The sequence below is a fragment of the Oryctolagus cuniculus genome, chromosome 15, assembly GCF_964237555.1.
Source record: "Oryctolagus cuniculus chromosome 15, mOryCun1.1, whole genome shotgun sequence".
NCBI lineage: Eukaryota > Metazoa > Chordata > Mammalia > Lagomorpha > Leporidae > Oryctolagus > Oryctolagus cuniculus.
Window position 1 is genome coordinate 43,595,311 of NC_091446.1, and position 25,000 is coordinate 43,620,310.

The 25,000-nt window shown below is 43.8% G+C and overlaps 1 protein-coding gene and 1 long non-coding RNA gene across 17 annotated transcripts in view; both read left to right on the forward strand.

Annotated features, from left to right (window-relative positions):
• SGMS1 (sphingomyelin synthase 1) overlaps positions 1 to 16,510 on the forward strand; it is a 337,794-nt gene extending 321,284 nt beyond the window's left edge. For all 16 annotated transcript variants that reach the window (XM_051823915.2, XM_051823912.2, XM_070057669.1 and 13 more), the window contains 3 exons: positions 9,946 to 10,099; positions 13,656 to 13,822; positions 14,779 to 16,510. In XM_051823915.2, the coding sequence (XP_051679875.1) occupies positions 9,946 to 10,099; positions 13,656 to 13,822; positions 14,779 to 14,958 (501 nt within the window). In that variant the 3' untranslated portion in view covers positions 14,959 to 16,510. The remainder of the gene's footprint in view (positions 1 to 9,945; positions 10,100 to 13,655; positions 13,823 to 14,778) is intronic.
• A 5,802-nt stretch (positions 16,511 to 22,312) lies between these two features.
• LOC138845353 (uncharacterized) lies at positions 22,313 to 23,885 on the forward strand. Its single transcript, XR_011382387.1, has 3 exons — positions 22,313 to 22,444; positions 23,309 to 23,365; positions 23,749 to 23,885. It is a non-coding gene; the product is annotated as an uncharacterized lncRNA (long non-coding RNA).
• The last annotated feature ends 1,115 nt before the right edge of the window (positions 23,886 to 25,000 follow it).

Below are 25,000 nucleotides of genomic sequence, written 5' to 3' on the forward strand. Positions count from 1 at the left end.
AGTGCTTTGAGACACACTGGACTGAGGAGGATACAACGTCACCTTGGTAACATTCCTGCTAACAAGAGGTAACCTGAATTTAAACAAAAGACAACATTGCTATAAAACCAAATTGAGGGCTATTCTACAAAGATACCAAGCTGTATTCCTCAAAACCATCAGCGTAATGAAAAACGAAACAAAAACAGAAGAATTGTAATTGATCAAGAAAAAAAAAAATCAGGACCTAACAAGAAACTTCAATGTATATTCTCTGTGTGGAGCCTCGATTGAAGAAGGAAGCCCTACAGGGCATTGTTGAAACTGTTGATTAGTCTGAATATGGACTGTCAAGCGTGGTAATCTTACATCATTGTTAAATTTTGTGAGTGTGTTTATGGAAGAAAGAATGTCCTAATTTTTATAGTCAGAGGGAAATGTTAGTGATGTAGTCAACTTATTCTCACATGGCCTGGAGAAAAAAGAAGAGGATATGGCAAAATGCTGCTAATTAATGAGCCAAATCAAAGAGTTTGTGATGTTCATTCTATAGTTCTTTAGATTTAGATTTGGGGGCGGGAGCAGGCATTGTAATACACTGGGTTAAGCCACCACTTGAGGTGCCTACATCTGATATCAGAATGCCTAGGATTGAATCCCACTTCCACTTCTGATCCAGCTTTTTTGCTAATGTGGCTGAGAGGCAACAGATGATGCCGCAAGCACTTGGGTTCGTGCCACTCACATGGGAGACCTGGATGGAGTTCCTGGCTCCTGGCTTCAACCTGGTCCAGACCTCACAGTTGCAGGCATTTGAATAAGCTAGCAGATGAAAGATCTCTCCCTCTCCCTCTCCTTCTCCCTCTCCCTCTCCCTCTCCCTGTCCCTCTCCCTGTCCCTCTCCCTCTCCCTCCCTTTCAAATACATAAATATATCTAAAAGAAACAAAAGCTGGGGCCAGCATCGTGGAGTGCAAGTTAAGCCTCCACCTGCCATGCCAGCATCCTGTATGAGGGTGGGTTAGAGACCCAGTTGCTCCACTTCTGATACAGCTTCCTGCTAATGCACCTGGGAAAGCAGAGGAATTGGCCCAAATGCAGATCAGAAGCAGAGGAGCCAGGACTTGAACCCATACCCTGATATGGGATGGCAGCTGTGGTGTAACCTACTGTGTGACAAAACCAGCCCCTGTGGAACAGTTTTTGCTGGAGAACGAGAGGCTGCTAAGGAATTGATGTTTTATTGCTAATCATTACTCAAGTGGTACCACCCCTCCAAGCCCATGTAGTATAGAGATTAATGGGTACTTGTGAGAATACAGAAGTGGAGAGGGTCTAAAAGAGGAAAATGGAAGGAAAAGTCTTGAAAAAAGGTTCTAAGCAGGGTACATGGTGAAATCTACTTCAGATCAGTTGTGGTCAGCCTGTTTGGGGGTGAACCCACATTTTTGCAGAAGTGAAGCAGTTACCATATGGAGGGATAGTTCCGGGAGTCCTTGTGAATGATCAAGAGAGGCTCATGGAAGAGCCTCCTGCAGGGCTGTGTGTTTAAGGAGAATCATCTCAATTCCCTGTTGGCTATCAGGCATTGCCTTCTCACATAAGAACTTCCAAAGAGATGGATCTAGCTTGGTAATAGTAATGCTGCTGTTGTGTAACGTTTTATCTCACTCTCGTGAGTAGAGTTAAGCATGAGGAGGTGTTATTCTTGCCATTGTACAAGTAAGAAAACTGAGGCTAGAACGGGTACAGTGGTTTGTCTGGAGCCACCTACGTGGTTAACCTAAAACTGGGGTTGGCAGATTTGTGCTCTTTATTGTTCTTGCAAAATTAAATTTAGACGAAGATGCTAACATGGGATGTTAATAGGGGAAGTGGGGAAAAGATTGAATGGGAACTCTTGTATTACCATCTTACAATTTTTGTTTTGCAAATTTAAAACAATGTCAAAATCAAATGTTAATAAATAAATAATTGTCAACAAAAAAGGTAAACTTAAAGACCAGTGTATCTAAGTATAAAGCAAAGAAAGTTAAAAATCAAATTGAGAATGCCTACAGAAGGCAGAAAATGTGCAATTTATTTGTGAAGGAATCCCATAAAAATAACTTCTATAGAGATTGGGAAGTTTGATTTAAGTAGAAAATGCCAAATGAAAAATGGATCCTTAATGAGTAATGAATAAATGTTGCTTTAGCAATCAACTTTGCATTTAAATTACATGTATAAAATTGATTAACTCTTACCAGAACAATGGCACAAAGTGACCTTGGAGACATTGACTATTGTTGAACACTCCTTGTCATCCTAAAAAGGTGTTAGCAACAAGAGCAGGCTCTTTGTAGGGACCTAAAAGCCAAGATTGGCTGAGAGGTAAGACATTTGGGCTCTGGTCCTCCTGAATTACTTCGGTCAGCCCTTAGGTACTGCTAAGTGGACCTTCCGTTTACTTCCTCATCTGTAAAGTAAGTAGAGCATCCATGGTGATGAACTGGCAGGCTTGTGAGGACAGAAGATAACCAGTGCGAAACTCTCAAAAAGGTATGAATGTCTGTGCAAAGGAAAGCTATCTTTTTATTTTGTAAAAGCTACCTGCCTATTTTATTATTTCTTACTGCCCAGCCAACTAATAATAAAATAAGGCAGGAGGATTGGTAGGGGGCTGCTCTGAGCCTCTCCCTGCTGCTATGACATCTAAAGCCTTGGTCACACTTTTCAACATACTGCCTTCCCAGTGGGGCTCCGAGGTCAGGCTACAGGAAATTTCCCTAACTTAGACCAATGTTTAAGTACCTGTCATTGGTCAAGAGGACTGCACACCCACTGGAATCCGGGAGGGTGGCGGCGGCGGCCTGCTGTTTGAGGCCTTGGTCGCTGGGGAGCTGATGCTGAGGGACACTGCAGCATGTAGCACGTGCTTCCCGGTTGCAGGCTGCACAGCACAAGGATGGGTGAGGGTTTTACAGCTGTGTTCACACTGCTCCATTCCTTCAGAAGGTCTGATCCTTGACCAAGCTGTTTGCAGGCAGTTTGGGGGGGGGGGGGGGTGTTTCATGGATGATGATCAGTTTTGTGTTTTGGAAGAAGACTGTCCAGAAACAACACCAAATGAATCGCCTTGGTAGGTAGGAGACCTGAATGAATGTGTTTTCTGAGGGCTGCCCGGCTGTTCCTGGTGGTTGGATTGTGGTGCCGAGTGTATCACTTCCCTGAGGGACCTTGGCTGCTGCAGAAATGGTTACTTTATATGTATTCAGCTCCTAGTTTATCCAAGAGTGTGAGGGACTGGCAGTGCATGAGGTACCACGTAGTTTTGCCAGCAGTACCTAAAAGGAGTCGGAGGACTTGGATGCTAGCCCCAGCCATGACACTGGCAAGCCTAGGGCTGGTGTAGGAGCTGCTTGCTGCCGTCTCTGGGCTACCCTCAGATGAAGCATCAGGAAGAGTCCAGGGTTATCCTGAAGAGCATTTCTGCCCCTTCACACTCAGAGTTGTTCCGCTGGGGTCTGTGCAGTATTATCTGATGGGTTTTTAGTTGCAGGTTTCCTCTTCCTCCTCCCAGATGAGATCGGGTGTGTTCAGGGTGGTCTGGCAATACACTCGCTCCTGCCAGGAGGGGCTGAAGTGCAGTAAGTGCCCTTGCTCCTCGAGTACCACTAGAAAGCAGCAGTGCCCAGGGGCCATCTGCAGACAGTGGTGGGGACCATGGTGTGACCCAGTGTTGAGAAACTCTTGGGCGAATCCTGTCCTCTGACCAGCAAGGGCTCAGTGGTACGAGGAGCCCTTGGTCCCAAGGCTCCCTGGTGGCCCACCCTCCCTCTGCTCAGTTTCTCTCTGTGCTTTGGCATTGCTCACCTGATTTTGTCAGTTATTGACTTCATTTAAATACGATGAAAGTTGCTTTATTTTTTTTAAAGATTTATTTATTTGAAAGTCAGAGTTACACAGAAAGAGAAGGAGATGGAGAGAGAGAGAGAGGTCTTCCATCTGATGGTTCACTCCCTAATTGGCTACAATGGCCGGAGCTTCTTCCAGGTCTCCCACGTGGGTGCAAGGGCCCAAGGACTTGGGCCATCTTCCAGTGCCTTCCTAGGCCATAGCAGAGAGCTGGATTGGAAGTGCAGCAGCCAGGACTCCAGCTGCAAGCGGTAGCTTTACCTATTACCCCACAACACCGGTTCCCAAGTGGCTTTATTTTTATTGTGAATTGATTTTTTTCTATGACCCTAGGAAACCAAAATTCACGTCGTTAATTTAGATAGACTGTCTCGTCATGGCTTTGGAGTGTCTGCTGAGAGCCTTTACGCAGATATGTCACTGCTGGGGGCGGGGCGGAAGTTTTAGTGTTTGCTGCAGTGGAGAAAGCACATTCCATCCCTCCTTTCCACTGCACGCAGCCGGGGACGCTGCAAGAATAAAGGGAGCAGCTCTTGGAGGACTCAAAAAAAGTGACAGGTTCAGGAAGGAAGCCAAAATGCGTAATTGGAAAGGTCCAGCCTTGAGTTTCCTATCTTGTTTTGTTTTTGTCTCCTGCAAATCCCAGAACCACACCCTAGGCACAGACAGAAAACGCTCCAAGAATCCCTTTCTTTCTTCCCCAAAAGAGGAAGGGAAGCTGCCCTGGGACAGACTGGTAGAAATCCCACCAGTGTCCATGCCAATCCTGTTAATATTTAGAATGTCACGTCCTATTCTTTTTCTGTGCATAGTTGTTTTTGTTTTTGTGAGTTTTTTTTTTTTTTTTTTGAGATTTATTTAAAGGATAGAATGATAGAGAGGGATGAGGTAGGGGAAGGAAGAAAGAAGGGGAAAGAGATCATGCATCCGCTGACTCACTCCCAAAAGACTGCCACAGCGAGGGCTGGAGCAGGCCAGAGCCAGGAGCCTGGAAACCAGACAAGCATATTTATGATCTGAGTTTCCTACACAGTCATCGTAAAGGTGTGCTTTAATGATTTTTTCAGCATTGTAGCCTGGTTCAGTGCTGTCCACCTTTGACGTGGGCTTGAGCCACCTCAGATTCTAGGACAGGAAGTGTAGCTCAGGGCTAAGGATGTGTTTACAGCAGCCTCCTGTCTTGCCGATACTCTCCCGGAACCAGGCTGTGAATACCCAGGGAGTAGTTACTTAGCAGTTCCTGTTGGTTGTCTCCAGTTTGTTGTTGTTATAACATAATGTCATAGTCATGTGTTGTTTGTCTGGAAAGCTTTCCTTCATATCCACTATCATTTATTTGAGATACGCTTCTAGTGTAATTGCGACAGAGGTTATGTTGGCATTGCTGGTGAACTGTAGATGCTGACTTTCCTAGAGGATTGTTTTCCAGTGGCGATAAATCTGTCATCCCAAGATGTGGGTGAGGAAATCAGGGCTTGGGATGGTCTGGCTCTCTCCAGTCCACAGTGAACTTAACCCTGGTGTCTTTCCAGGGCCTGCTCTTCCCTGTACTGCTCTATGGAGAGCCTCTCTGCTTTCACCTGTCCACTCCTGTGGGGAACCTGATTGAGGAGATCATTGTCATGCCACCTGCCTCATTCTCAGCTCTCTTTACCAAAAAAAAATAAATAAAGTTCTGATTTGTGATAACATGAGCTTCTGTTCTATTTTTTTAAAACTTTATCTCATAAATGTAATTTTTTTATAAAAAATTATTTTTCATTTATTTGAAATAGTTACAGAGAGAGGTAGAGACAATAGAGAGAGGTCTGCCATCCTGTCTCCCCAAACGGCCACAGCAGCCAGAACTGAACCAATCCGAAGCCAGGAACTAGGAGCTTCTTCTGGGTCCCCCACATGGGTGCAGGGTCCCAAGGACTTGGCCCATCTTCTGCTGCTTTCCCAGGTGCATTAGCAGGGAGCTGAATCAGAAGTGGAGCAGTCGGGACACAAACCTCCGCCCATATGGGATGCCTGCACTGCAGGCCGCAGCTTTCACCCTCTGGGCCTCAGCACCGCCCCCTTCCCCCATTATTTTTTATTTCTGTGTATTTGACAGTGGTTTTGCCTTCTCTAGTCACTTCCTTTGTCCTTTGTTGAATTTTGTTCCCTAACTTGGTCTTATTTTACTTGATATCTATGTGCTGTATACACAAAAAAGATACTAACATGTCTTGGTGCAACTGTTTTGTAATTTTTCTTGAACTTTGCTTGCTTTTTTAAACATAATTTGAATTTTCAATGTAGCTATAAATATCTACCCTCTTTTCCTGTTTCCCCTCTAAGCTTAAAGATGCTTTCCTTGCAGAAGTTTGCTTTATCTTTACTAAGAGCTGATTGAGACAATACTTGTATTTGAAAAGAAAAAGCAGAGGGGTTTTCAGAATATCTGCAAGAGGCCGGCGCCGTGGCTCAATAGGCTAATCCTCCACCTTGCGGCGCCGGCACACCGGGTTCTAGTCCCGGTCGGGGCGCCGGATTCTGTCCCGGTTGCCCCTCTTCCAGGCCAGCTCTCTGCTATGGCCAGGGAGTGCAGTGGAGGATGGCCCAGGTGCTTGGGCCCTGCACCCCATGGGAGACCAGGAAAAGCACCTGGATCCTGGCTCCTGCCATCGGATCAGCGCGGTGCGCCGGCTGCAGCGGCGGCCATTGGAGGGTGAACCAACGGCAAAGGAAGACCTTTCTCTCTCTGTCTCTCTCTCTCACTGTCCACTCTGCCTGTCAAAAAATAAAAAAAAAAAAAAGAATATCTGCAAGAAATGTAGTTTTGTTTTCTTTGTATTTTCCATGATGCCATGCTGACTTCTTTTTTTATTATAATATAAATTTTATTTTATTTATTTTTTTAAGATTCTTCCCACCATACACGCCCTCCCACCTACACTCCTCCTCCTTCCTCTCCCACTCCCAGTCCCATTCTCCACTAAGATCCATTTTCTTCCTTCCTTCCTTCCTTCCTTCCTTCCTTCCTTCCTTCCTTCCTTCCTTCCTTCCTTCCTTCCTTCCTTTCTCTCTTTCTCTCTTTCTCTCTTTCTCTCTTTCTCTCTTTCTCTCTTTCTTTCTCTTTCTTTCTTTCTTTTTTTCTCTCTTTTTCTTTCTCTTTCTCTCTTTCTCTCTTTCTCTCTTTCATTTGACAGGTAGAGTTATAGACAGAGAGAGAGAAATGTCTTCCTTCCGTTGGTTCACCCCCAAATGGCTGCTACGCCTGGCGCTGCGCTGATCCGAAGCCAGGAGCCAGGTGCTTCTCCTGGTCTCCATGCAGGTGCAGGGCCCAAGCATTGGGCCATCCTCCGGTGCCCTCCCAGGCCACTGGAAGAGGGGAACCCGGCGCCCATATGGGATGCTGGCACTGCAGGCGGAGGATTAACCAAGTGAGCCACCGTGCCGGCCCCTCCATTTTCGATTGTACATAGAATACCAACTCTATACTAGGTAAAGAGTTCAGCCATGTTGACTTCTTAGTTTCTCATCCCATGCCTCAACAGGCTCAGTTTTCCCACACAGATTTTCTTGTTAGGATGAGAGGACGAATTATGGGTTAATGCTGTCTTAGGAACACAATCTATAGCTCTCAAAATAGGGAGGGTGTTTTGGAAGAATAACTCCAATGAGGAAGATGAAGCATGTTTGCCGTCATTGTCTCCTGTGAAGTATCCATCGTTAGGGCAGAGCTAGGCAAACTTTTCATTTGGAACTTCAAAAATTTTATAGCTGCATGCAATCACAAAAATAAAATGGTTCCTCACCCCGTGTTTTGAGTAGCAATCGTCCTCTACCCCTGGCCCCCTTTTCTCACTTCCCTCCCAGCCTTTTACCTGCATCCTGTGGTGTTTACCTCCGTGTCTTTATCTCTGCTTACAGATGTTTCGTGTGTGTGTGTGTGTGTGTGTGTGTGTGTGTGTTCTGACGTCCCTAAGCGACTTGGTGCTCGGTGCTTGGGGACCTTTGAAGATAGGTTGTCTCCATTCTTGATGTCCTGCTGTGCAAGACACAGCGTTCCTGCCCTCCTCTGCCCTCTCCTTCCCTTCCCCCTCCCTCCTGCCGTCGTGGCTGCCTGCATTCAAGCGTCTTGTCATCTCTGTGCAGCTCTCTGTCCTTAGTTTGGCTCACAGTCCAGGGCTTGCGTTACTCAGTTCTGTAGGTGCTATTCACAGCCACGCCGTGCCGTCTCCTGGTTCTCTGTGCTGGATTTTGTTTCCTGTGGATTTGGCAGCTGCCTCGCTGTAGCATCTTATATGAACTTGCCTGCACGTGATGACTCTTCCCCATCCCGTCAGAGGCACTGGTTGTGGGCTGGTCTCACCTCCCGGACGTCCCCTCCAGAGCTCCTGACTTGCTCCCCTGCTCCCAGCTGTCCCTTCGCTGGCATCTGTGCCTGTCCTTTGATTCCGTCACTATGTTTGCTCCCTTGCTTCCTAGAACATATGCTTGGTGATTTCTGGGACATGGTCTGCAGGTGGTAGATGTTGTTCAGACCTGCGTGTACAAAAAGGCTTTAGTTTATCCTTGAGTCTGTGCTTGGTTGTGATACAGATAAGCATAGAATTCTAATTTGGAAATCACTTTCCCTTGGAATTTGAACACATATTTCCAAAGTCTTGTTCTCCAGTGTTGCTTTTGGAAAGTCTCATTCTAACCACCCCTTGTATGAAGCTTCTCTTTCATCCCTGGAAACACTAGGATCTCTTCTTAGTCCCCAGTTTCTGAAACTCGGTGATGCTGAGTCTTGCTAAGTAGATCTTTTTGTATTGTGCAGCGCCTTCAGTGTGACCCCTTTGGGTTTGAGATTTATATCCTCTGTGTTCTGTATTCCACCTGCCTCTGTAACTAGAAATCTCAGTAACTTTTTTAAAAGGAAATTACAGGGGCCAGCACTGTGGCATAGTAGGTTAAGCCTATGCATGTGTCACCAGCCAATACTGGTCAACTGCTTAGGCCCCTGCACCCACATGGGAAACCTGTAGGAAGCTCCTGGCTCCTGGCTTCAGATTGGCCCAGCTCTAGCCGTTGCAGCTGTTTGGGAAATGAACCACCAGATGGAAGATCAATCTCTTTCTCTCTGTCTCTGTCTCTGTCTCTGTCTCTGTCTCTCTCCTCCTCTGTAACTCTGTCTCTCGAATAATAAATAAATCTTGAAAAACAAACCTTAAAGGGAAATTCAGTGAAGTGTGTGTTTCCCAGATCTGGAATATTGTAAATTAAATGTCCAAAAGGGATCATGATGTTTACGTTGGCCACTGAGAAATTCCAAGTGCTGACAAAAGAACATGTAGACAATCACACATTGTATTTGACAGAGCAAATAAAAGTCTCAATGAATGAGTTTTTAAGTCATTTATTACTCTAGTGTCTGGTCCAGACTTAGATCATAGACATGTAAATTTATGATTCCCTGGACTCCTCACCCTGAGTAAAAGGAGAAACATCCAATGCTGCGCACATAATTTCTGAAGACTGAGAGCACAGCCTGCTCTGTCCCTTGGTTCAGTGTGGTCCCCAAAATCACCAAAAAATATGACACATTTGACTTACCCCAGCCTCCAGTGGCTTCAGCTAAGTTAGTAGAACAGTTATCCTAGGCCAAGCATGGCAAAAATGCATCTCTAAATTTTTCCTAGGCTGGAAATTTAAATTTTCTTTTCTCAAAATGGCAGTTAAACCAAATCAGTCAGTATTTCTCTGCCAGTGTATTAAAGAGAGAGAGATTGAGAGAGAGAGGAGAGAGATCTTCTATCTATAGTTTACCCCCCAATGGCTGCAGTGGCCAGAGCTGGGCCAGTCAGAAACCAGGAGTCAGGAGCTTCTTCCAGGTCTCCCATGTGGGTGCAGGGGTCCAAGCACTTGGGCCATCTTCCAGTGCTATCCCAGGCACATTCGCAGGGAGCTGGATCAGAAGTGGAGAAGCTGGGACTCGAACCAGCACCATATGGTTCTGTAGGCAGAAGCTTTACCCACCACACCACAGTGCCGGCCCCTGGAGTATACTTTCAAGTAGACTAATAATGAACCTTCTTTTCTCTTTTCCCGCCAGCTTTTTGGAGACTGGGAAGCCCAACTGCGGAGAATAATGAAGCTCATTGCTGGAGGTGGCCTGTCCATTACCGGCTCTCACAACATGTGCGGGGACTACCTATACAGCGGCCACACGGTCATGCTCACACTCACCTACTTATTTATCAAAGAGTGTAAGTCTAGAATGGCCTTCCACCGTCACTTCCTCCCCCACCGTCTCCCTGGCCCCTGGTCTTTGGTAAACCACATTTTCAGGAAGTGCTGAAGCCAGACTGGGGCTTCAGGAAGGCGGCAGCTCCACCTCCTCACCGTGCCTGGCACGCAGCCGGCACCCAGGGAAATGTGTGGAAGCAAGGACGTAATTGCCCTTCTTGAAGGAATGTCTTGGTTTCCTGGAGCATCACCTGTAATGTTGGGGTGAAAGCAATTTCAATTCTGTGTAGTATGCAGGTTGTGTTGTGAGCTAATTACACAGCTACTGTAAGGAACCAGAAGGGAATCCTGCGAGGATACAAAAATCCGGAATCAGACCCAGTGGGATGGTGGTGGATCATGTTAGCTCAGCAGCCACTCTGCCGCGCCCCGGCACGGTGCTGTACGCTGAGGGTGCGGGAAGGTCCTGTGACATCTCTGCCCGCGAAAGCCCCTGAGCCCGTGGGTGACAGAAACACGAAGTAGGAAATTTCCTTTTGGAGATGTACTTAAAATATTTTACTATGAAACACACAAAAGATACAATAGTTAACTATATACTGTGCAGGTTTCAGATACTCATATATATTTGCTATATTCAATTCAAATAACTCTTTTAAAGAGGAAATAAAATGGTAATATATGATTAAAGCCTTTTCATCTTTTCACTCTCCCATTTTCATTTATCACTTCCCAGCATCTTTTTGTACTTCTGTGTTGTTCTGTGGTTTTTAAAAACTTACATAAGTGGTTACATGTATATATGCGCCATATTTATACATGTATATATGTTTGTATGTTCTTGTGCCACTTTTTTCTCCTAAAACATGTTTTTGAGACTTGAGATTCTGGTTTTTGCATTTTAATTGCTGTTGGTATTTTCACTGTGTAGAAAATTCAGTTGTTCTCGACATTACTGTGAAAAAACAGTCTAATGAGCCTTATACAGTCCATTTCCACAAACAGCAGTAAACTAAACCAGGCTGCTCTAGGCTTGCTCACAAAGTAAGGCACACATTGCAATCTGGAGGTAGCTTGGGAGCATATAGAACTTTCTGGAGGTTTATGTGGTGTAGGGATCATTTTGAGGAATGGGAATGGAGGGGGAAGTAGGAATACCAGGTCGTGGAGGGTATCCTAAGCAATGAGGAGTCTGAGTTGCCATGTGATAGAAACGGTGCCTGTAGAGGATCAGTGGCGCCTTATTTGTGTTTCAGAGAGAGGAGAGGACAGCACTGTTGCAGCAGATTTAAGGGTGGTTTGGAGAGAAGTGAGACAGGAGGTCAGGAGAAAAGTTAGGAGATTTGTTGCTGCTGTAATCAAGGGAAGGGAAGGCAATGAACTGACCTAGCATGATGGCATCAGGCTAGAGAGAAGTAGGGGTCCTGAGAGAGACTGACCAAGAAGATCCAACAGGTAGCACAAAATAGGATGGACTATGGGGGCAGAGGACAGAGGTGAAAGGCCAGGTGAAAGCCCAGTTTGGGTCTTGAAAAACTAAGGTAAGGGAACACAGAAAGAGGAGAACATGTGGGATTTAAGACACAGAGAGAGAGAAGGGCAATAGATGTTCTTTCTTCCTGTGCTTAGTATGTGACCAAATAGAGTGAATTCTAGCCATGTCCATTCAGAATGTTTAGGGCTTAGCTAGCCTGTGTATCATATGTACCCTGGTGTGGAAAATGGAAGCTGTGAGCCAGGTATCAGCAACCCTGGGAAGGCATTCCTGTCCCTGCTGGTTGATACCTGAAGTCCTTCAGTGGGGTCAAAGCTTAACCTTCTTGATGGTCAGGCAGTGTGCTACACCAGGAAACACAGAGGCAGTGGGTTACAAAACTGATTTTGAATCCTGGTGCTATCCCGTACTAACTGTGTGACCCCAGAAAAAGACCTGAACCTCTTTAGGTCCTGGTTTCCTCATCTTTAGAATGAGTTATTCATGGATGGAGAAGAGATTCAGAGGACTAAGATTAAAATAGATGGCCTATATGAACACCAGGAGAGTTGCTCAAAGAATGAGTGTCCTTTGTTGTTGTATCGGTAAGGTACCCAATACCAATACCAATATTCCTGGAAGATATTCCCGCCCTCATCACCTCATTGAACATTGCAAACTGCACTTCTCCTGTTCTACTTCTGATCCCCCTGATTATACTCAACTTTTTATTTTTTCCAAAGCTTTTAATAACTTTTAATATTGTATACAATTTAGTTATTTATTGTAATCATTATCTCCTGTCTTCCCTCCCAGGAAGGGATCTCCTCACATAGGCAGGCTCTTTGCACGTTTCTTTTTTTTTTTTTTTTCTTTTTTTCTTCCTCACTGATCCATGTACCCAGAGCAGTGCCTGATCTATGGTAGATGCTTGCTGACTAGTGACTGAAGGAATGACTTGATTCCTGTACCCCTTGAGAACCCAAGAAAAACTGAAACTTTCTCCCCTGTTGTGGGCAGGGTAGATGGCATTCTAACATGTGGCCAAAAACTTCAGGCCCTCTGAATCCCTACCCATAGAAAATGCAAGGTAGAAAGGCCTGTACTGATGGAGATGTTGTTGCTTCTCTCAGGTGATCTCCCAAAAGGGGGTACAGACAAATACTTATCTATTAGTGTCCTTTTTTTGGGAAGACTCTTTTGGACTAAAATTCTTAGGCATTTGCATTTTCTTCTAATTGTATTTGAGATGTGGAAGTCTCAAAGACCTTCAGGTTGGTATGAGGCTCCACAACTTGGAAAGAAGATAAGAGCATTGAATCATTTATAATTGCTTTGTCCATGTATAAGGTTCTATGGGCTCATAGGTTTTGATTCTTATATAGAGCATTAACTCCAATTAGCTACAGGTAAAACAGTTTTTGTTTGTTTGTTTGTTTTTTAATGGAGCATGGTTTGTCATGTCCTTGATTGGCTAGGCTCATCTTTAAACTATATTTATCATGTGAATAAAGTAATAACCAAATATTAATTACTATTTCTAGTGAAATCATTTTATGCAAAAAAGTTGTTCACATTCTAACCGTGGTTATGCATAAGTGAAATCCCTGAAGATTTGCTAGCCCAGGAAGTATGCTTTCAAAAGGAAAGATCTGGGGCCAGCATTTTGGTGCAACATGTTAAGTGGCCACTTATGATGCCAGCCTTCTGTATGCCGGTTCAAGTCCTGGCTACTCTGCTTCTGATCCAGCTTCCTGTTAATGCACCTGAGAGGGCAACAGAAGATGGCTCAAGTACTTGGGCCCCTGTCACCCACATGGTAGACCAGGATGGAATCCCTAGCTCCTCACTTCAGCCTGGCTCAGACCTAGCTTTTCCAGCCATTTGGAGAATGAACCAGCAGATGGAAGATTTCTCTCTCTCTCTCTCTCTCTCTCACTCTCATACTCCGTCACTCTACCTTTCAAATAATTAAATCAGTCTTAAAAAAGAAAAAGCAAAGACTCAAGGTAATTGGATTCAGAAGTCATAGTAGGGGTATGGCTGGGTACCCTTAGCATTATTAGACTAATGGGACTATTGCAAATGTCTCCTCTTTTCAGATTCCCCCCGACGACTCTGGTGGTACCACTGGATTTGCTGGCTTCTCAGCGTAGTTGGAATCTTCTGTATTCTCTTAGCGCATGACCACTACACTGTGGACGTGGTGGTGGCGTACTATATCACCACGAGACTCTTCTGGTGGTATCACACTATGGCCAATCAGCAAGTGAGTTTTTCCCCCACTAGATTTTAACTTCTCTTACTCCCTGCTTGGGCCAAGGGGTGGAGGTAAGGACACACAAACAAATCTGCAGATGTCTTAAGTGTTTGTTGAAGTGTTGTCAACTACAGATATATTGTCCTCTGCAATACGGATCCTCTTCTGAATCAAGAAGGAAAAAATGTGTTAATATAACGAAATAGGAGATTACTTCTTTCAAGAATAGTGTCACAAGGCCAGTGCTGCGGCTCACTAGGCTAATCCTCCGCCTTGCGGCGCCGGCACACCGGGTTCTAGTCCCGGTCGGGGCGCCGGATTCTGTCCCGGTTGCCCCTCTTCCAGGCCAGCTCTCTGCTGTGGCCCGGGAGTGCAGTGGAGGATGGCCTGAGTGCTTGGGCCCTGCACCCACATGGGAGACCAGGAGGAAGCACCTGGCTCCTGGCTTTGGATCAGCACGGTGTGCCAGCCACAGCGGCCACTGGGGGGTGAACCAACGGCAAAGGAAGACCTCTCTGTATCTCTCTCTCACTGTCCACTCTGCCTGTCAAAAAAAAAAAAAAATACTGTCACTTTCATTATCCATGAAAAAATATTTTCTAAGCCCATGTCCACTCATTGCTTGATTTCCATTCCCATCCTCTTCTCTCTACCTTGGTCCCCTCACCAGTATAATACTGTAACAATTAAGTCTTTCCATATTTAGTATAGGAAGTGAATAAATAAGAAGCTAGCTAAGGTTTTGATAGGCCAGGTAAGTGAGTCACGAGTTCTCCTTGGGCTCCGAGAGTTGGGATTGTTTGTGGTGTGGCTTCAGTTCCCGGATGAGCACTGAGAACGGCAGAATGGTGGTAATGTGAGTGAAGCTGTTTGGTGAGCATGGGACAGGTCTGCGGTCCTTTGTGAATTTTAACAGAGGAAATATTTAAACTTGAAGCAAAAGATTTGTTTCTTTATTATCTTAGGTGCTAAAGGAAGCTTCCCAGATGAACCTCCTGGCCAGGGTGTGGTGGTACAGGCCATTTCAGTACTTTGAAAAGAATGTCCAAGGAATTGTACCTCGATCTTACCATTGGCCCTTTCCCTGGCCTGTGGTGCACCTCAGTAGGCAAGTGAAATACAGCCGACTGGTGAACGACACGTAACAGCTGTACACATCGGGGAAGAACTGTCCGAAGTGCTAAGAACTCCATGAGAGAAGATGCCATAAACAAACACCTCCCTTATCCTGTTACCTTTCAACAGTTACCTTGACTTAACCTATCGAGTTACCTGGTCAGCACTGTGATCTTTTTTTCTCTCCAAAGGACCTGCGTTGGACAACAATAAAGAAAATTTCACCTATCATGCACTGTACACATTTCCTGTTCATAGTCTGGGATTTGCATAATAACCCACAACCACCACGTTCCTTTGTATATGATGCAGCAGCATAAATGTAAGCTTTTATATCATAAGTTCTGGTCTTTCCAGTCACATCTGGAAATAAAGCGTATTATTTTCTTGGGAAAACATACTTTTCATATCTCTTGCCCCAAAGATTGGGCTGTAAGCCATTTTCTAGCAAATGTCTCTATGAAGGTTTCTAAGTACCTGAATGGGGTTCGCTTCTGAAATCTTTCTACCTGTTGCACCGATATTCAAATAAAAATGACAGACACAGAAAGGTATGGTAACTTTGGGTTTTGTAAAATCAATACAGATAGTGTGTCAAAAAGTGCAAAAAAAAAAGATTCTGTTATAAAGTGATTTTCTAAGTATTTCCTAACTTTATTTTTCAAAATGATGTTATGAAAACCAAATTTAAAGATTTTTACTTGTCAGAGAGAAGAGAGTTAAAATATAAAAATGCTTCTTGGGAGAGAAATTTGTCTATGTTTCTAGTGCCTTTTCTTGTCTTGATTGTATGGTCAGTAGGCAATCTTAAATGTTTTTATTTAAAATAAAGTATTCCATGAAAACATAAATGTATGTATACACTACTAAATTTTGCATTTATAGCTAAATTAATCAAATACTGCTTATGGTTTTAAAATTGCTCTGAATTAAAGAATGGGGATATTAATTAAAGAATCAGAGCCTGTTCACATATTGTGAGCAGGTGGCAATGACATTGTACCACTTAAATTATTTTGTCATCTGTTTGGTAGTTAGTTTGATTTTAACTACACAATGAAAACAGCCATGAATATCTTTTTTTTTTTTTAAAGAGAGTTTTGAAAATGATCACTTACCTAAAACTTGACAGCTACGAATTAGTTATCCATACACTCATGGCAATTTTGTTGGTGAACAACAAAACAGAGATCTATTTCTTTAAAATATATTTGTGCAGAAACTGCATGTAATTCTAAGTTTCACTCCTAACATGCGTATGTTTGGGGAAGTATTCTATTCTATACTTGCCAATGTGGAGAACACAATAGTTTTTTAAGAATGAAGAAGTATATATATCCATTCTGTATTTTATGTGCAACAGAATTATCTTCTGTAGGGGTTTTTTTTTGTGTATTCACAAGGTGATATTTGTATTGTAAAACAATAATGGTGAAGGAAATAAAAAGGCTTTTAAAATTTTGTTTGTTTAAAATCTTTGTAAAGTTATTATTCCAGAGAGTATACTGATATCTTACAGCTTATCTAGACCATAAATTAATCAAAATGCACTTTTTAATAAAAACTGATACTTAAAATAAATGGCTCTTACGACTAATGTGTTCGCATTTCTCCACAGAAGTAAGTGAAGTCGTTGAAGCAAGACAGGAATCCCAGCTTCACAACTGCTTCACTGAATTTGCATGTTTGACACAGGATCTTTTAGTAATCATCTGGTTTGAATTTTTCCTTGGGATTCTTAGAATGAATTCTAATCTTTGTCCTTTACAGATTGGATGTATTTTTTTTTTCCAGTATATTTTAAAAGAAGTACAGAGATGTTAAATTCAAATTGTAAACTATTATTTATAAATAATTTTGAATTCCTGAATTCTTAACCAAGTTAGTAACTTAATTTTTCTCCCTGTAACTGGAAGTAATGTAGCTCTCCCAGTTTAGATGGAAAGGAAAAGTGAATCAGAAAAGATAGAGTATTAGTACTTTGGTAATCAGCAGTCATGGAAGAGAACTTTTTAAAAATGAGAAAGATTTTTATTAATCCTGATATGGCAAAGAAAACTTGGGTATGACATGCTAGGATGAGTCTGTAGTTAGCTGTGCAACCAGGTGCTTCATATTGAAAGGGAATGTAAATTGAGTCACTAAAAATGAATTAACACTTGCTAAAACTAGTTTCTTGGTTTTCTAAGAAAGTTGAAAAATTACATGAAAAATTCATTATTATGAGTTTCCATACCATGTATGTACCAAGACATCCACCCTGCTGGTTGATCTTCATGCCTGACTGCTGATTCTTGAACTGACAGTGTCTTGTGGCTCTCTAGTCTGCAAATCCCAAGAAAGACAAAGAGAAATCACCCTTGTGTTCTGGACTGTTGTAGTACACTTGGTAACAACTGCCAGAGTGTGTTTTAGTTTCCTAAGCTAAGGCCGTAGGCCACAGCGTCGTTCATTTGGTTCACTTTAAGTGTGTTGCTTGTTAGCCCTCACACAGCCACAAGGGGTAGGTATTACCTCCAACTTACACATAAACCACCCACCAAGGTGACTCAGAAGTACTAAAGAACTTGCCCAAGGGCATGCAACTGGTAATTGGTGAAACTGGGATCCAAGTTTCTGCCCTGCTCCACCAATATTGTCAGCCTTCCTAAAGCCCACGGTAAGAGTATGCACTGAGAGAAGGCTGCCTTTGGGGGTAGTTAAGGGCACAAACCTGACTGTGGATGAAATGGTAGGAAATTTACATCTTGAGATGTTGAGAATTTTGCCAGTTTCCTAATCATTGCTTTCTTTGTATCCCAAGCACATTTCAAAATTGATTAATTAGATAAATACCTCATAAATGTAGTCAGTACCACATAAAATGAGAATGCATGCCAGTCCTAATGTGAACACCACATGCAGAAAGTCAACCAGGTTTTGAATTAATTAGAAAACATGTGGCTTGGATTGCTTCATACTGATCTCCTTTTATCTTCTTTCTTTGAACAAATTGAAATTGTTGATTTTCCTACTCACTGGCTGGTATCATAAATAATGTGGCTTCTAGTTCAGGGTGCAAGTCAGAAGGAAACCAAGTGATCCCTCTTATTAGAGGGCTCTTTCACATTTAAAGTGATGATTGGTGATTTTAAATTCCCTGTCTAGTTATTCTGATGTCTGTGCCTTATCTGGGTCTCATTTTGATACTTGTATCTTTGGAGTTCGGCACGCTTCCTAATTTTGTTGGTGAACGATGAATATACTGTATTGGGAGATAGGAATTGAGGTAAATAGGCCTTTTGTGTGAGGATTTGTTAGTCTGAGAGTTGGGCTGTATTCAGTGCTTGGTGTCGCTGTAGGTGCCAGAGGCTCCAGATTCCTGTAGTCACTTTTTTGACTACCCCTCTTAACTTTGACCTCCCCTACGTTGAGTAGGCCTCTCAGATTCTGTGTCTTGCAGCTTGTTTAATCCACTGGTTTTCACATTAGAGGACCACTGGTATGGTGATAAGGTACGGGGTGAGTGGGTTGAGGTTGTCTTAAAACCTCCTGATTAAGTCTTTCAGTAGACCTGTATCTCCAGACTTGACACTCAGAAGCCTGGCATTGGCCGGCGCCGCAGCTCACTAGGCTAATCCTCCACCTGCGGCGCCGGCACCCCAGGTTCTAGTCCCAGTTGGGTGCCAGATTCTGTCCCGGCTACTCCTCTTCCAGTCCAGCTCTCTGCTGTGGCCCGGGAAGGCCGTGGAGGATTCCAGGTTCTTGGGCGCTGTACCCGCATGGGAGACCAGAAGGAAGCACCTAGCTCCTGGCTTCAGATCGGTGCAGCGCGCCGGCCGTAGCGGCCATTTAGGGGGTGAAGCAACAGAAGGAAGACCTTTCTCTCTCTCTCTCTCTCTCTCTCTCTCTCACTGTGTAACTCTGCCTGTCAAAAAAAAAAAAAAAAAAAAAAAAAGGCAGCAGCAGCAGCAGCCTGGCATTAAATGTTCCCTTTAGCCATCCCCTACTTCTTTCCCTGGCTGCAGCATTCACAATCTATTTCTTTGCAGCCTTAACCCCTGTTGTTTGACTCTTTTTTTCTCCCAGAGTCTCGTGAAAAGACCAGAGGGAATGGAGTAAGAGGAGCAGCTTCCAGCAACTCATCCATTACCGTGGAGACGTTCAGAGCAGGGCTCGTGGTTGATTTTTGTTCCATGTAAGCAAATCTTGGCTATGACAGTGAATAAGCCTTTCTCTCCAGTTCTGGGTTTGGTCTTTGAACCTGTGGCCTCAATTCTATGATGGGTCAGTTTTTGAAAATGTTTTCTGGGGCTGGTGTTGTGGTATAGCTGATAAAGCTGCTGCCTGTAATGGCTGGCATCGCATATGGGTGCCAGTTTGTATCTTGGCTGCTGCACTTCAGTCCAGCTGGGAAAAGCAGTGGAAAATGGCCCAAGTGCTTGGGACCCTGCCACTGTGTGGGAGACCTGGATGAAGCTCCTGGCTTCAGCCTGGCCCAGACCTGGGGGTTGCAGCCAGCTGGGCAGCGAACCAGCAGATGGAAGATGTCTCTTTGTCTCTCCCTCTCTAACTCTGACTTTCAAATAAATAAATATTTTTTAAAAAAGAAAATGCTTTTTTTTTTTTTGAAAGACAGAGCTCTCATCTACTGGTCCACTGGTTCACTTTTTTTTTTTTTTTAATATTTATTTATTTGAAAGAGTTATACAGAGAGAGGAGAGGCAGAGAGAAAGAGGTCTTCCATCCACTTCTTCACTCCCCAATTGGCCACAACGGCCAGAGCTGTGCCAATCCGAAGCCAGAAGCCAAGAGATTCTTCTGGGTTTCCCCAGAAGAATGGCCCAAGGACTTGGGCCATCTTCCACTGTTTCAGTTGCCAAATGCCTGCACCGACCTTGTCTGGGCCAAGCCAAAGCCAGCAGCCAAGAACTCAAGGTCTCCTACATGAAGTGGGAGGAATCTAGTTCCTTGAGCCATCAACACTGCTTCTCAGGGTCTGCATTAGAAGCTGGAGCCAGAGTCATGTATCAAACCCAGGCACTCCAGTGTGGGGCACAGGGATCTTAACCAATAGGCCAAATGCCTGCTGCTGGCGTGAGTCATTTCTCAGCTCATCCAGCTTTTTATTCTAAGTGTTGGAGAGTTGATGTCCAAGCTCTATCCATGTTGAAGCTGATGCCAGAAGCCCTGGTGACACAGTTTTCATGGTCAAATACCTTTGGAATTCAACAAATCAGCAGTTACCTAAAGGGGGTCTATAACAACTGGGTATACAATTTCCTGTCCTAACAGCAGTTGAAGAACTAAAAATGGCTCTTTGAGGCTGCTGTAATCACTTCCAATTCAGCATACATGTCCAGAAGAACTTGAGAAAACAGCAAAGATGGAGAGGTTATATTCAGGTATCTTCTGACTCACATGCACTGGAATTGACGCTTATCAGATCCTTTGTGTTCTGATGACTCTTGCAGGAAGGGGCTATGTACAAGCCAAGTGTCCAGTGAAAACCCATTGGCTTAACACAAAGAGGTAGGGACATAATGCTCTATGAAAAACCATGTTCCTGAAATAACTTCATCAAGGGAAAATAGTACTTCCCAAAGACTCAGTTGGAATTATCAAAACCCTGTAACTGTGATGGGAGCCGTGACTATATGCCATGAAATACAGCAACATAGGTTAAAGATAATGGAAAGTTTCTCTGAGGGAGCCTCCTTTGTAGTGAGATTCAAGCCTCAGCTATCAACAACTGGGTGTTTGGGCCTACGTCTGGCAGTTCGTCCTGTGTTTGCCTCAGAAGGCATCAGAGTGTTTTTGTAAATACTGGAACCTCAAGGTAGTGGCTTGTGCCCTGATCAACCACCTTGGTTTTCACTAAGAGGATAAAATCCCGTCTTTGCCCTAGGGTTGATTATCCAAAGACAGAAGTGGGAGTGCCTTGTAATTGGCAAGATTGCTCTTGGTACAGAGTCAACAGGTATGTCCTCATTCAGCTGCTGCACTTTGGTCGGAAGCTCGGTTGTAACTTACCACGCAGACAGAATTTTATGAAAGATCACCTGCAGTGAGTCACACCAAGATAGTCTGTGTTGCTACCATTTCCACAACCCCAGTCAGGCCAGATCAACAAGTGAGGTCCTTTTAAAACTCATCGAAGAGGATTCTGAGAGACTTGTTTACTACTGCTGTGTTACATCAGAGGCAGTAAATTTTCTTAGCCTTAATACAAAGTAGAGCTGATTTTCTTCCCTGCCACTGTTTGTTTTTTGTCTCAGGACATTAAGTTTTACACTAAATGTGTTTTCTTTTTGCTTTGATGTTTGGGAACTTCAGTCTACTTTATTGTGCATCCCTAACAGCTGCCAAATTTCAGAGTATGCATCTGTAATCTTGGTTTTATCCCTTTGTTTTTCCTTTTGCTCCAGGCTCTGTTTTTTAGTTCTTTGTGTTAGCTTTTGTTTAATAGAAACTTCCATGGGAATAAGTTTAGGTCAACTTTAGACTAATGTGTAATACTCAGAAAATCTCGTTTGATGCCCTGGGCTTCCTCTTCAACTTTGACACCTAGATACATATGTCTTCAGCGCTGGACAGAGAGAGCTGATGTTTAGACATTGGAACATCTTCCAGCTGCCAACGAAAATTACTTTGACTCTGCTGTTCCCAGAATGACTTTTTCTTTTTTTTTTTTCTTTAGTAATATTTATTTATTTGGAAGAGTTAGAGGAAGGAAGAGACAAAGGCCAGGGCTGGGCCAGGTTGAAACCAGGAGACAGGAGCTTCATCCAGGTCTCCCACGTGGGTGTAGGAGCTGAAGTACGTGGGCCATCTTCTGTTGCTTTCCCAGGTGCATTTCCAGGGAGCTGGATCAGAAGTGGAGCAGCCAGAACTAGAACTGGCACCCTTATGGGATGCTGGCCTTGCAGGCGGCAGCTTAATCCACTGTGCACTGTGCCACAGCACAGGCCTGAATAACTTTTTCTTGGGAGAGTCTTGGAAAGCATTTACAGAATTCCTATTTCTCCTGCTCTAAATTGCAGAAAAGTCTTCCCTGAAAGGAAGTTGCTTTCTGGGTTTGTCTAATGTCTGTAAGTCCCAGCCCTGGGCAGAAGCAAAATAAAAGTGTCCACTCTGAGACTTTCAGTCCAGTCTTCCTATACTCTTTTTTTTTTTTTTTTAAGATTTATTTATTTGAGAGGAAGAGTTAGAGAGTGACAGAGAGAGCGACAGCGAGAGAGAGGTCTTCCACTTCCATCTGCTGGTTCATCCGAATAGCTGCAATGGCTGGAGCTGCGCTGATCCAAAGCCAGGAGCCAGGAGCCAGGAGCTGCACCCATGTGGGTGCAGGGGCCCAAGAACTTGAGACATCTTCTTCTGCTTTTCCAGGCCAATAGTAGGGAGCTGGATTGGAGGTGGAGCAGCTGGAACTCGAACCGGCACCCATATGGGATGCTGGCAACGCAAGAGAAACTTAGCTTATTACACCATGGCACCAGCCCATTCATGCACATGGGGGTGATCCAAGACCTAAAGGTACTGTTCAGTTTCTCTTCCATGGATACGACTCTTCTCCATAAATGAGTTCACTCTTTCAATTCTTTAGTGTCTTCCCTAGTAGAATAATTACCTACCCCAAATCTTTGTGCCACTTCCTAGTGAGTTCTAAGAAACATACCCAAAGGAATTGTCACAGAAAGTCATTTCTTTACTACAAAAAGGAGAGCCTGGGGAACAGCTTCCAAACCTGTGCCTCCTTGAGCAGGGGAGATGGGCATATTTTGTTTTCTTTCTTTCCTTTTTTTTCTTTTTTGAGGAGTGGGGGAGTGAATATATAAGAGGGAAAATTCTACATGTCATCACATGTGGGGGGACACAAGTCCTTGCAGACACATAAATCTGTCAATAAAGTTTTTATGTTTTAGTAATAAGGCCTAAGTTCTGATGTGACAGAGAGCTTATTAAAATGAAGCAAAGGTGACCATTGGGTACTTTTTGAGCTATTATGCTTTGCTCTGCAGTAGGGTCTGGACCAGTCCAGGTGGCTGGTGATTACATCTCTCCCTAGAATGTGAAAAAAAAAACCTGAGATATAACTTTGGAGATCATCTGGAACTTTTAGGATTTTGAAATTGAAATGAGTCACAATAAAAACTTTGAACTGTTCAAGGCTTTAGCTAGTAACAGAACCCCATTTTGGAATTTCATTTCTTCTTTATTATTTAAGAAGTGGAGTCACATAGCTCCAATCCAATGGTTCACTTTCCAGATGTCCATATGCCTGAGGCTGGGCCAGGGCTGCAGCCTGGAACCAGGAATTCAATCCAGGTCTGCCATGTGAGTGTCAGGAATCCAAAGACTTGAGCCGTCACAACTGCCTCCTGTGTTCTGCACTTTCAGGAAACTAGACTCAGGAACTGAAGCCAGCAGTTGAACCCAGGCACTCTAATGTGAGAGGTGAGTATTTCAACCACTAGGCTAAACTCCCACTCCCTTCATTTTCTTTTAATAGTAACTCAGTAACTTAGGTGTATGGGATCATTCTGACAAGGTAGGCAAGGAATATCCTAAATGCCATCTTTGTAGCTTAATGGAAAAATTCCTTTTAGGCAATTTCATAACTACCCAGGCTTCTTCTGTAATGGGAAATTCTAGGCCAAGGGAAAATAAGCGTGTTAGGATTTCCCTCCAACGTCCCTTGTCTCCAGGTGGAAGTGGTCCCTTGAGATTAGAAATAAGCCTATAGCAAGAAAAATCATTTATTTGACAGAATTCCAACATTAAAGTGAAGCCAAACACCAGAGCAGAACTTAAATCTTTCTTTGTTTTGACTACTCTAGGTGTCTGAGAGCAGTGCGTTATGTGTGAAGCTGGTGCCTTGCAAAGAATTGTCAGAAACATTGGTTAGCACCAAATACATTTGCTTAGAAGGAGCTTCAGGACACTAAGAGCACATATCAGGTGCCTATAGTCTGCAATGCTTGACCTATTTTGGTATGTACAATGCTTGCTCAAGGTTATAGTGTACAATATTTTCAATTTGTTTAGTCAGTCCCTTTTCTCTTATTCTTTTGGGTGAAGCTTCTTATTGTCAGGGGATGGTTCTTATGTGACCCACGACAGAGTCTCAACTAACTAGGGTTCTCCAAAGCTTTTTGTACTGGAAGTATGAAAGAGTAGCGGTCATTCTTATTCTCATTTTTTCCCCTCCCCGCCCTTCCTCTCCCCTCCCCTCCCCTCCCCTCCCCTCCCCTCCCCTCCCCTCCCCTCCCCTCCCCTCTCCTTTCCTCTCAACACAGAGCTCCCATGCACTTGTTCACTTCCCAAGTACCAGCAACATCTGGAACTGAGCTGGGTCAGAAGCCAGGAGCTGGGAACTCAATGCAGATCTTCCCCATGGATGGCAGGATCCTAATTACTTAAGCCATCACCACTGCCTCCCAGAATCGGCCTTAGCTAGTAGCTGAACTCAGGAACTGGAGCTTAGTATCAAAGAGAGACACTCTGGTCTGGGAGACCTCAGCATCTTAACTGCTAGGCTAACCTCCTGCTTTAGTTCTTCCTTTAGCTACCCCATTCTACTTTATTTCTAACAATCACTTCAAACAGGACACTACACACACTTATTTCACTCTTAGGGCTCTATCCAGATCTTTTCTCATGGACCTGAGTCTAAGTAAGACTTGGTAGTGCTTGGAGATGTCATTTCCAAGTATAAACCCAGACAGTTCCTCAAAGAACATGACTCATTCAAGGCATTGCTAGAACAATCAATGTCCCAGAGATGTGATCCTGGAATCTGTTCTAGTTTACACCTTCACAACAAGAAACCCTTGAAATCGGTGCTAATGGCTATCTGTGCACTATGGGAATAGAATGGATCTCCAGACCATAGTGGGTTATGTAAATACCTGTGTGTCTGTGAGAACCAAAAAGGCTTGTGGGAATGGTTAAAGGAAATATCTTTCTGTTTAACTTGTATAATAGGCATTGAATACAGATTGGAAAGTTAAAGGAATCAATGAATGAATGGCTTCATTGTTTTATGAATAAAGTAACTAGGGGTGAGGGGTGGCAGGCAGAAACTTTAGA